The 13,417-nt window shown below is 41.2% G+C and overlaps 1 protein-coding gene and 1 long non-coding RNA gene across 2 annotated transcripts in view; both read left to right on the top strand.

Moving 5' to 3' along the window:
* Positions 1 to 13,417, top strand: part of LOC106089744 (fat-like cadherin-related tumor suppressor homolog) — a 737,514-nt gene that overhangs the window by 41,886 nt on the left and 682,211 nt on the right. Inside the window, exon 3 of the mRNA XM_059363292.1 lies at positions 10,787 to 13,379. Within this exon, the coding sequence (XP_059219275.1) occupies positions 10,787 to 13,379 (2,593 nt within the window). The remainder of the gene's footprint in view (positions 1 to 10,786; positions 13,380 to 13,417) is intronic.
* Positions 5,877 to 8,097, top strand: LOC131995170 (uncharacterized). Its single transcript, XR_009397225.1, has 2 exons — positions 5,877 to 7,333; positions 7,400 to 8,097. It is a non-coding gene; the product is annotated as an uncharacterized LOC131995170 (long non-coding RNA).

Genomic DNA, 13,417 nt, shown 5'->3' with positions numbered 1-13,417 from the left:
GAATGACAAGATAAATTTCCTTGTTCTTCTTGACCATTCTAAGGCATTTGACACTATGGATCATTCCTTGTTATGTGATAAGATGAGACATCTTTACAATTTTTCTTCTACGTCCGTTCGTCTTATTTTGTCGTACCTGTCACACCGCACTCCGTCCGTCAGTTATAAGTCTTCTCTATCGGCACCTCTGCTTGTTTCAAAAGGTGTTCCTCAGGGATCAATTCTGGGTCCTCTTCTCTTTTCGTAACGACTTGGCGGGTCAATTGTCTTATTGTGAGGTACATATGTACGCTGACGATGTACAAATATATATCGGCAGTCCGAGGGATGAGCTTGCTGAAAACATACGTCTGCTTAATCATGATCTGTCAAGAGTCAGCACGTGGGCGAAAGCCAATGGCCTGTGTCTCAACCCTGTAAAGTCCAAGTGTGTGGTTATCAGAGACAGGCTGTTTCATGTGATGTCGGTATATTCATTAACGGCTCTAGATTGGAAATCGTTCCTCATGCAAAGAACTTGGGCGTTGTTATTAACAGCACTCTGACATGGAGTAATCATATCGACTCTGTCGTTGGTCAGGGATATTCAAAATTGCGTGCTCTCTAGGCCACTCAGTCGGTTACTCCGTTGCGGGTTAGGTCTCTCTTGGCAAAGACTTATCTTGTTCCTGGCATTCTCTACGGCTGTGAGTTGTTTGCTAATTGCGACTCAGTAAGTAGACGTAAGCTAAACACCTATTTTAATAGCGTTACTCGTTATGTATTTCGCTTGAGACGGCGCGATTCCATCTCTGAATACTCTTTATCTCTGTATGGCGTCTCCTTACAGCACTTGTTGTTCCTAAGATCGCTTACTTTCCTGCATAAACTGATCTAAACGCAGGCACCACAATATCTGTATGGATTTATTGATTTCGCCAGATCTACTAGAGGTAAAAAAATCATTCCCAAAATGTATCGGAGGCTTGTTTCTGAATGGCATATGTTCATATTCGCTGTACGTCTCTGGAATTCTCTTCCTAACGATCTGCAATTACTCAGTAACTCGGCAACATTTAAAACCAGACTTTGGAAAGTTGATGGAAAGTTTGCATTAAGTTGATGAATGTTAAGACTCATTTATATATTTATTTTTATTCTTCTATACTTACCTTAATTTCTTTTTTTTTCGGATCAACTAAGTCTATTAATTCCTCTTTAATTGATAAATTCACTTTTGTTTTTTTCTTTTAAATTCAATCTACAAAGCCACAATTGTTAGTTTTTTCCGTAAGTTATTCATTCAAAAACTGTGATGTATTGTATAGCTATAGATTCTTAGTTTTAGTGTTCACTATGTACAATTGTTGGAGATATTACCCGCACTTTAATTATAAGAATTTTATATTCTTGTTGTGCGGGTGTAAATAAATAAATTACAAATTACAAAATTACACTGGCGCTGCATAACTTACCACAGACCGGCCAATTGCTTTGTACGTGGTCAACAAGGTTTCTTTGTCTGCACCCCAAGTGCTGCCAGCAAGCGACTTGAGGACCTTGTTTCTACTTTTGACTTTATTGCAGATTGCTGTGGCATGTGAGGAGAATGTGTAAGAGCTGTCAAATGTGACGCTAAGTATTTTGGGACACTTGATGGTCGGAATCATTTCTCCATCGACCGTCACAGACAGCTCAGTATTCACCTCACGCGTATTTGTACTGAACAGTGTGGCTGAAGATTTGGTGGCGGATATCTTCAGATTTCTTGCAGCGAAATATGAGGTAAGCTCGTTGAGGTAGACGTTCAATCTATCGCAGATGTCATCAATGGGTGGGGGCCTGATGGCATGATCGTACAATCGTCCGCATATGATACGATATCTATGACGTCTGGAGGGGATGGAATGGAGGATAGGTAGAGGTTAAACAGTGCCGGAGATATCACCCCATTCTCGGTGTTTCGACTTCTTATCCTTAAATTCCACAAATGACTGGCGACCACACAGATAATTCGCGACCCATCGTTTCAGGCCTGGCTGGAGTGCCGTGTTGGCGATGTCCTCAAACAATTTTTCATGGCTGACCGTGTCGAATGCCTTCGATAGGTCCAGTGCCACGAGGACCGTCTTATCACATGACCTGGGTTGATTAAAGCCACGGCAAATGTGTGTGGCGATGGCATGCAAAGCTGTTGTTGTGCTGTGCAGTCTCCGAAATCCACGTTGATGCTCGGCGAATGGAAATTCTCCTACGAGGCTCGGGAGGAGTAATGCCTCAAGCGTCTTTGCCACTGGTGAGAGAAGGGAGATCGGTCTGTACGACTCCCCCAAACTCGGGTCTTTACCAGGCTTCAGTAGCGGGATCACTCTGCCCATTTTCCAGACATCGGGAACTATAAGAGTGTTCAATGACAGGTTAAGGACAGTGGTAAGGAACTCAACTCCAGGTAAATCCAGATTCTTCAGCATCAATGTAGAGATTCCGTCGGGGCCCAACGCCTTGGAAGATTTGGCGCCACGGATGACATTCGTAACTTCGCCCACGGTAAATTGTGATGGCTGTTCATCGGCTCGGAGACCACGAATACGGCGAATGGCTCTCCTCCTTGCCCTGTCTCTCTCGGGATGCACACTAAATTGACGGTTGAACAACCTGGCGCGTCTCTTCGGATCAGTCACGGTTAGCTCGCCAAAAGTGACTAAGGCTCTGTCATCCCGTCTACCGGGGTTCGAGAGTGACTTAACAGTGGCCCACAGTTTGCCTGCACCGGTGCCTAAGTTACATTGCTCCAAGTGTTCCAGCCACAAATTCCGCTTATGTTCGTTGACAACCCTGTTTATTTCCAGATTCAGCTCGCTGATTCTGGCGCTAGTGGGGTCCATAGCACGAATCTCATCACGCTCGTCTGCGAGTACCACTGCTTGCGCCGGTAAATTGGGTCGCACTTGGGGTATTCCACCGGCTGGTATAAAGCGAGCGGCTGCTGCGTTAATGATGTCCCGGAATTTCCTCTCGGCCACAAGCACATCAGAGGGGGTGGCAGTTCACTGAAGCGGCGATTGGTATACTCTCTGAAGCCAGGCCAATCGGCCTTCTTATGATTGATAAACGTCCGGCGCTCAGAGGTTATGAATTCGGGTGGTCGGTCGATGGTGAGAATTATGGGGAGGTGGTCTGACCCCAAAGAGATGACGGCTTGCCAGGATACGTCACTCAGGAGATCAGGGGATGCAATTGAAATGTCTGGCGATCTGCTGCACCTCCTCGTAACCCTATTGGGGGCATCCTCATTCACCGTGCAAAACGTGAAGCTATCTATCTGCTCTGCTAAAGCTATGCCACGCTGGTCGTTACCTAGGGGAGAATGCCATGACGTGTGATGCGCATTAAAATCCCCCAGAACCAGACGATTATGGCCAGATATGAACCCACTTATGTCGGGGTTGTAGGCCTGTCCATTAATCGGGACACAGCTACCAACCGGCGGTATATACACGTTGTATATCTCTATCTCGGCAGTACCAGACCTGACTGCTACCCCCATACATTCCATGTATGGGTCACTAGCGTCAAGCGCAGGCGAGATAGGTCTATACTGCACGCAATGGTGTATAACGAAGGCCAATCCCCCACCTCCATTCCTTGAGCGATCCTTACGTAGCACATTGCAGCCGTGACAACTGTGCAAGCTGCAGGTGTTGGTCAGCTTTGTCTCCTGGATCGCTGCGACCAATATGCTCTTCCGACTCATAAAGTCCACGATCTCATCGATCTTGCCACGAAGTCCGTTGTAGTTTAACTGCAAGAACGATACACTTCCCGGTACTGGCCTGGCAATAGTAGGGCTAGGATGCTGTCGTTGCGTAAATTTCCGTATGGAAGAGGTGGGGGGTCACATAGTCCGACGACGAGGACGCTTGTGACCCACTGCTGGCTATGTTCGCACAGCATCTTGCGACATAGCCAGTATGACTATAACCCGTAGTGAAGTGAGGCCAGAGCAAGAACGGAAATATACCCACTCCATGCACCGGTTACACCTTACCGACGCTGACCGATGATGAAGGCGGTTCTGGCAAATCGAACAGAACCAGGGTCCGAGGTTCTTTTCAATCCCGTCACAGATCACCAGAAGCGTGCGGAGAAGGTACTCCGGGATGTGCCGCTCCCATGACGAAAAAAGACGAACACGTACACTGAGGCGGCAGCCCTTGCCGATGGGGATTCCATCGGGTCAATCCGGTGCGTACAACCGGCTGCCATGGGATTGAGCAGAATCCATGGTGGTGGGTTCCCAAGTTCGTCCCGGCCGAACTTAGCTTGCTTTTACTAGTTATTTGTAAATTATTCAAATATATCTCACCTAAATTCGAAGTTGCTTTCATTGCCTTCAATCCTAGAAGCTTGTTCTTGCACTCTCCGTCCATAACAAAATAAATAGTTACGCAGGATGTGAAATTTTAGAAAAATCTTTTGTCCATAGGTCACCCGTTAGCGCATAACCAATATCAGGTATGGATGAGATCTCTGATTGAAGTTTTCTGAAATATATGATGTGGTTATGATGGTTATATGTGCATCATTCTCGTTTTTTATTATTCCAAAGCAATACCATATTCTGCTTCTACCTCTTTTGTCACTTATTCTGTATTGTCCCGATTTAATTTTTTCTTTAATCTCTAAGTTATCCATTTTTGAACTATTTTTCTTTCTTAACCACAATTTACATCCAAATTTGGTGCACCACTAGTAATAAGAAGATATTTATGGTACTACAGTTAATTGAGAAAAAAAAACAAAGGAAAAAAAACTGATTTCCGTTTGCGTATCTCATTTTTAACGAAAAATTTATCGAACGACAAGCCGAACTAAAACGTAAGCATTCCCATACAAATATGGTTTCATGTATATCGTACCAGTTTTCAACAATGCGAAGCAAATGTCAAAACCAGTCACTTGATAATTTGCTTCCGAGCGAGAATTTTTTAGCAAAAATGGAAGGCACGCCGCACATAGAATCGACATGCAATTTATACAAAGAATAAAACAGAATTATACCAGGGAAGTAAACAAACTGATATATGTAACAATATTCAAAAAGCAACAGGCAAGCAGCATCGCTAAAAACATCCACAACCTTTCTTATAAAGTGCAAAAAATCAGTGATAATACCTAATTTCATATTTAATGCAACAAAACATACACAGAGCATTTTCAAAACAAACAACAAAATTCCACCAAATTTGAGAAGAGCGTTAGACAAACACTTATACAACTTCCACACAAAAATACTCAAACTTCTGATACAACACAGACATCAACAAGTGCACACTAACACCATGATGCTCCACCAAACAAGAGATCAGCTTACTAATCACATGCAAGAGCAAGACTTTTCACTGTATATTGACAGCGAGAGCATCATTCGCCACTCTCACATGAAGAAATACAAAGTCACGCAGATAAACAAAATGAGAAAGTTAAAGCGGCAACAACAGAAAAAATGCAACATAGAACCCAAGAGAGAATGGTTTGCGAGCGAGACTAACAAAGACATACCAAGCAACGTTGAGTGGTTACCTTCGCTAGGCCCCAAATATTCTCTTCCAACGACAAAAGAGACTTTTCCACTTTTTAATGTAATAGCCGAGGGAGAAGATTGTGTGCAAACATTTTAAAATAGAGAACAACAAGAAAATTCACGCATGAAATTGGTTACATTAATAGACGACCACATTGAAAAGACAAAGCCAAGTAGGCGTGACAAACTTGTGCTTGACAATGTGGGAAAAACCCGACGTTTTTTGAATGAAAAAAAAAAATATATATATATATCTTGATATTAAGCGCAGACAAAGGTGGGAAAACGGTGGCAATAGAAAAAGGCGACTACGATTAAAAGATGATGCCAATTTTATGTGATTTGTGTACATATAGACGACTAAAAAGAGACCCAACTTCGGGACTACAGGCCAAAAACATTGAAATTGCGGAGAAGTTATTTAAACTTCTAATTATTACATTGACCAAAAAGAACAAATTAATAAGCAGGGTGGCCACAGCACCAAGAATATATGTACTTCCAAAAATCCATAAAGAAGGAACCCCTTTGAGACCGATTTGGTCATCCATCAACTCCCCAACTTATACAAATACAAATTTTGCCCATAAACATTCCAATTTTTCTGATGGTCTCGCCAGGATTCCAACCCAGGCGTTCAGCGTCATAGGCGGACATGCTGACCTCTGCGCAACGGTGGCCTCCAAACTTATGAACTCTCCAAATATCTAATAACATGACGAAAGAGTCCCAATACAATGTTAAGGACGGGATACAATTTTAGAATAGGATCAGCAGACAAAATATTAGCAGCATGGAACGATTAGTTTCGTTCGATGTCGTGTCATTATTTCCAAGCGTACCAGTCAACTGAGCAATAAAAACAATCAAGGAGAAATGGACAACCGTGGAGAAACATACAAAGATTCCTATGGACCTATTCTTGGAAATGCTCACATTATGCATACAAGACTCAAGATACTTCACATACAACGATAAAGTGTACGTAAACAGAGAAAAGGTATGCCAATGGGATCCCCTGTATCACCCACATTTGGAGATGTTATAATGGAGGAATTATTGGACGTTTCGATAAGAAAACTGACCAAGAAACCAAGATTCTTGACGAAATATGTGGACGACATATTTTGCGTCATAGAGAAAACGGAACTGAAGAACACACTCAAGGTGCACAACGCATTTGACAAGCAAATACAATTATACAACTAATTATAATATCTTGACTCAATGGTGTGCAGACACGAAAACCAGATCAAATTGAACTGGCTTCAAAAAGATACGGCTTCAGGAAGACTTATCAACTTCCACTCCAAACATCCCAGGAGAATACGGCAACAAATTTTATAAACAGAGTTTTTAAAATGAGCGACACAATATTTCATAAGGAGAACGAAAAGAAAATTCGCCATGTATTGAAATTAAATGAGTTTCCCAACAACACAATAACGAGTCTAATAAAACACATTTTAAGACTGACGCAGACCACTGTGCACAGATTTACAGGAGTTTAGTCAATCAATATAGGCAATAGAGAGAGAAAGCTTTTAGTATACTTTTCGCATTATCATAAGAAAGTCATTTGTAATTGTTAAAAATGTAATTATTTCGTAAAATAGTTGTTCTGTTTGTATATTTTTTATGTAATTTCCCAGATGAAGAACACCGGTGGTGTTCGAAATATTGGAGTTTTCAAAATAAAACGATTTTCGAAAACTTAAACGTCGGCTTTTAATTATTGTTTCATGACCTTGAGCCAAAACAACAACAAAAGTAATAAATGGAAAGCATAAACCAATTGATATTATAAAATTATACATATATTTCTTAACATTTCAGATCCTTAGATACCTACCACGAGGTCTATGATAAAAATAAGGGGCCAAAAAGGTTGTCTATAACAATTTACGGATATCTCTCTTTAGCGTACTTCTGCAAATTTGGACATGAGCTCCAAAAGTAAAAATTGTTCCTTTGTGCCTCGATGTTGTTGTTGTTGTTTTTGCTGTTGCCACATGTCTGTATGTGGAGGTGGCGATCCTCGTCAAGCTCCATAGACGAGCAAGCTCGTTCCGGGATCGCCGCGGGAACAAGATGGCCATTGATTATTTAAAGGCGCCAAAACGCTCCTTGTCATATGTAACATCATAGGCACTCAGTATTTATGCAGGAGCCGGTGCCGTCCGGCTTCTCACTAAGACTCTTCACTCGATACCACGACTGTAGTTGCAGCTACTCCGTATGGAGCACTACACTGTCCGCAACCTGAGAACCGGTAGCGCGCAGCTAACCTTCTCGTGACATCGATGAGCACTACACAGTTTGGAGCTCAAAGTTCCAGCATGTTTGATGGTAATAGTTATCCAGTGCCGTGATGCCTCGAAGTAGTCGTAGAATGTTGGACTCCCCTTCACCCGCCAAAAAAGTGGACGCCAATGGATGATCCTATTTGTTTTTTATTAAACACATCACAATTTAAATGTCAATAATATTTGGAACTTGTGTATGTGATTGAAATAAAGACAATCACAACATAATTGCACAATCGTACACACAAATTAGAGGAGATTAGGAGAAATCGAAAAAATACAAGGGTGTGGAGTTAAAGTTGTTTTGAACCAGGAGTGGGTGAGATTGGAAAACAATATTAAAATCAATACATCTCAGGGAATTTTGGGCGGATTTTGAAAAATTCGACATCCAAAGAAAGTTTAAAGCAAGAAGAATCCGTTTCCTTGGGAATCATTTCTATATCTTCATTTGTACAGCTATGAATTGAGCTGAATTTTGTAATAGAAAATTATAAGGGGTTTTCGGGCATTTTTAGCAAAAGAATAAAAGAAAAAAAAATGGAAAGAAAGCCCCAAAGTAAAAAACTTTCCTGAAATCGTTATAGCAATCGAGATATTTTGTTTTTAAGGTTGGTCATACGAACCGCAGTTTGCATATTTCTGGAAGGATTTTTTTTTCAAAATTTTAGTATGTATGGAAAGGTAAAGTGGAGTACTATTTCACCATGTAATCAGCTTTTCGGTATCTAAAACATACACCCACAAAATGGATATCTGCATTTGTATAAACTTTGCGGGCCACATTTTGGACATTTCTGGAGGAGATTAAAATAGAAAAGTCACCCTCAAATGATACCCCCAATGAAGCAGAATCCGCCAATGTATTGATATTGACTAAACTCGTTATAAAAATCGAGATATTTAAATTTTTTGAATAGGCATGCGAACCTCAGTTTATACATCTCTGGAAGGCTTTTTTTCAAAATTTTGGTATGCATGGAAAGGTTGTTGTTGTTAAAGCGGTTTTTCTATCTATGTTCTATCTTTCGTCTGCTTGATTCTGTTGAGTGTCAAGATCCAGGAACTCTGCGACTAAGATGGGGTGCATCCAGAGGGATGTAGGTCTGAGTCGAGTGAGTCTGGCTGGGCTGTTAAACAGGTGACGAGTATCGTGTAGTCCCTGGTCACAGACAAGACATACATCTTGCACGTCGGCATCAATCCTTGCTCTGTAGGAGTTGAGGCGGCTGCATTAGCCGGAACGTATTTGGGCCAGAACTACTCCGATTTGCCGGGGGAGGTCCATTTCTTCAGGTGCAATGGGAGGCGGTCGTTCTCCAAGGACTACATTCACCGGGTAACCATTTACTGCACCTGCTACCGTGTTTGCAAGAATGTTGTCTAGCCGCTTGATCTAGAGGTTCTCTCTTGAAGTGCTGAACCTCACGCTCTATATCATGTTGATTGACCTTAATGCTTCTGGGTGGTGGATATCTATCCACAAGATGATGATTTGGATGGTCTCTGCGATAACAGCCCAAAGGGAATTGCTTAAACACTGGTAGGTATTGCTTAGATACTTTGTCTTTGCACTGATAGGATCTTTGTCTCCTGATGGAGGTGGTCCCCATGAGCACTGAGGAGACAGCCCGTCGCAGTTCGGACGGCGGCATTCTGACAGAATGCCAGACATTCCACTGCGTGTCACAGAGCTGACTTACCACAGACCAGTCAACAATGGGTGGGGGGCCTGATGCCACGATCGTACAATCTTCCGCATATGATACGATCTCTATGCCGTGTGGAGTGGGTGGAATGGAGAATAGGTAGAGGTTAAACAGTGCCGGAGATATAACCCCGCCTTGGGAAACACCCTGTTTCACTCTACGGTGTTTCGCAAAGCAAAGCTGTTGTTGTGCTATGCAGTCTTCAAAATCCATGTTGATGCTCGGCGAATGGAAATTCTCCTACGAGGCTCAGGAGGAGTAATGCGTAAGGTGGTGTGGCGCTTATGCGAGGACTTCGGGTGTAAACATCTTTACGGACAATAAATTGGCCATCAGGGCAATAACAACCAGGACGCTAAGGTCACGAACTGTTGCGAGTGTAAGAAGGAGACCAAAACATTCTCTCAGGATGCCACGATCGGTATCGTTTGGATGCCGGGCAATCAGACGATTTAGCAGTGAAGGCCAGAGGACTGCCGTCAATGAAATTGGTTAAACCGAAGACTTTCCGGTCTACGCAGTTCAAATTAAGGGCGTGAGTGACAAACACGAAACGGTCGTTCGGACGACGAAAATCCTAGGCAGAGGTCAGTATCTTGAGAATACGATGCTATTATTGAAAAAAAGTAAGAATGAGGTCAGTATAGCTTTCGGTATCATAAGGGGACACATAGAACTCTGAGCTCACTAATGCAAAATCGATGCGACAAGTGATAGCATGTGTAGGGCATGCGGGGAAGGTGGTGAGATGTTGTGTCATTGGAGACACAATACCAGACATGAACCAACTTAGGGGCGTGGTATGAAAAACAATTAAGGATTTTGTAAGTAGCACGGAATTGCTGACTTAGATTTTCGTTTTCGAGGTAACTTTCTATTATTTAGAGCGCACAACAAGCCAATTACTGGCATAGGTGCATGTCCATAGTTGCATGGGACGGATTAATATCCGCGCCCTCTTTTCAACCTAACCTTTCATCGAGTTTAAACTTTAATCGGACTGCACTCATTTATGTGAGAAAAGTATCTTCTGTTCCTTTTTAGAATGTTTATGGTAAACTTTATAGTAATTATTTTTAATAAACTATTATTTATACAAGACAGCCGTCTTTGACACACCCTTTTTGGGTCCGAAATCCCCTATCCTGTGGGTGTAATAACATATTTACAACAAACTCTTTTCAAACCAACCTATTTTCTATTTTCAGACAAATTTACATGCTCCCGAACTACATATTAGTACTGTATCTAGTATAATTGTACACGAAGATATCAACATAGCGAGTAAAATTTTTGGAATAATACAAGTGTACGATAAAGATAGCGGAAAGCACGGTGAGATCAAAAGTGTGTCAATAGTTGGTGGCGATGAAGATGGATTATTCGAAATTGCCCATTCGAAAACATATGGCGAATATTACATACAACTAAACAATTTAGTTATGCTCAGAAACTTGACAAGAACCTACAACTTGACCATAAGGGCGGAAGACAACGGGACTCCAAAAAAATACGGTACCAAAGATGTGTCTATTACCATATATGCTGATGAAATGGCTGCTCCCGTGTTTACAAAGCAGTTGTATGAAGTATCCATTCCAGAAACTGCTCCCATTAATATGCCTGTTATTCGGCTGAAAGTAACCGACCCGTCCTTTGGCAAAAATGCATTAGTTTTTCTAGAAATAGTGGGCGGCAACGAAGGTGGAGAGTTCAAGATTAATCCTGATACAGGAATGTTATACACTCAAAAGATATTGGATGCAGAAAAAACTTCATTTTATACTCTAACCGTTACAGCTATAGACCAAGCCAACTTAGGTTTACGAAAGCAATCATCAGCCAAAGTAAAAGTAAATGTCTTAGATATCAACGATAACGATCCGATTTTTGAAGACAAAAACATAACTGTACTTCTAAACGAAAATGAATTGCCGGGAACGTATGTAACAAAAGTTCGGGCTAAGGATAAAGACTCGGGAGAGAATGCTTTTATTTCCTACAGCATTGCAAATCTTTATGACATTCCCTTTGATATAGATCATTTCACTGGAGAAATACGAACCACAACTGTAATCGATTATGAAATAATGAGACGGTCTTATAAACTGAAAGTTCGTGCTTCCGATTGGGGTTTGCCCTACCGAAGACAGACGGAAATGAATGTTTTGATCAACATCAGTGACATTAATGATAACCGTCCTCAATTTGAACGTATTGACTGCATTGGAAAAGTTTTTCGTCATGCCCCAGTAGGAACAGATGTATTTACTGTATCTGCTATAGATTTCGATGTCGACGATTATATAACTTATCGGCTATTAGGTGGCAACGAAGATGGATGTTTTAATATGGACTCAATTACAGGTGTAATTACTATAGGATGTGATCTCAAGGACATTAGAATACCCCATCGATCGATCAACGTATCTGCAACGGATGGGACGCATTATTCAGATGAAATGGCAATCCAGATTGAGCTTCTTAGGTCTGACACTTACGACGTTGTTAAACGTGTTGACCTGAATGGATATAGCAGCTTCGAATGCCACGAAACAGGAGTGGCAAAAAAATTAGCAGATTCACTGGCAGCTGCTGAGAAAAATAATATGAGGTCAGAAAAATTGGAAGGCGATGTTTTTTCATTGCTACCAAATAGATATGGACAAAATGTACATAAGCCGGAGTTCGTTGATTTCCCATTGAAATTGAAAATTAATGAGAGTTTTCCATTAGGGGATACAATTACATGGATTAATGCAAAAGATAAAGACTTGGGATACAATGGCAAACTAATTTTTGGTATTTCTGATGGCGACTTTGAATCCGTTTTCAGAGTTGACCCAGACAGTGGAGAACTTCAATTAATTGGATACTTGGATAGAGAGAGACAAGAGAATTATATACTGAATATAACAGTATGTGACTTAGGTCGACCCTCGAAATGTGATTCCAAGTTAATTACTGTAGATATATTAGACGTAAATGATAATCCCCCCGTATTTCAAAGACCTCTGTTCAGACTTCATCTAGCTGAAGATGTTAGGAATGGCTCCGAGATATTTTGCCTAAATGCCAGTGATGCAGATGAAAGTAAAAATGCCATTATAAACTACGAGCTAAAAACAGAAAAAAGACATTTCGCCGTTAATACCACAACGGGTTGCTTGCACGTAATACAAATGCTTGACAGAGAAAAACAAGAAGTACACAAACTTCAAATTTTTGCAAAAGATAGTGGCGTTCCCTCCCTTTCCGCTGAAGCCATCATAACAATTGTCGTTGATGATGTGAACGACAATGCTCCAGTTTTCGGTGTTCAGGAAATTATTTTCAAAGCTCGCGAAGATCTTCCAAAAGGAACTGTGATTGCAAAAATAGAAGCTCACGACTTTGATGAGGGTGTAAACTCGGATATACTATTTGCGATAAAAGAAGACACCACAAATGGATCCTTATTCAAAATAGATAAGATAAGTGGCATTATTCAAACACAAAACTATTTGGATTACGAAACCCAGCAAATATATAACTTAGTGGTGAGCGCAATAGATTGCGGATCACCTTCACTAACATCCGATATGTCAGTCGTCATAGAAATTATTGATGTCAATGAGAATCGATTTGCACCTGAATTCAATGACTTTGTATATATGGGTTCTATTAAAGAGAATGTCCCTAAAGGAACAGTAGTTAGAAATGTGACAGCTAAAGACCAGGATTTAAAGGGTCCAGACTCAGAAATTTCGTACTCCATTAAAGGCGGCGATGGAATCGGTGTTTTTTTTGTTACTGAAAAAGGTAAGATATTTTGAAATTTTAATGGTTCTTAATATGTG

Source organism: Stomoxys calcitrans, chromosome 1 (assembly GCF_963082655.1).
Source record: "Stomoxys calcitrans chromosome 1, idStoCalc2.1, whole genome shotgun sequence".
Taxonomy (NCBI): Eukaryota; Metazoa; Arthropoda; class Insecta; order Diptera; family Muscidae; genus Stomoxys; species Stomoxys calcitrans.
This window is presented reverse-complemented; position numbering and strand designations above follow the sequence as displayed.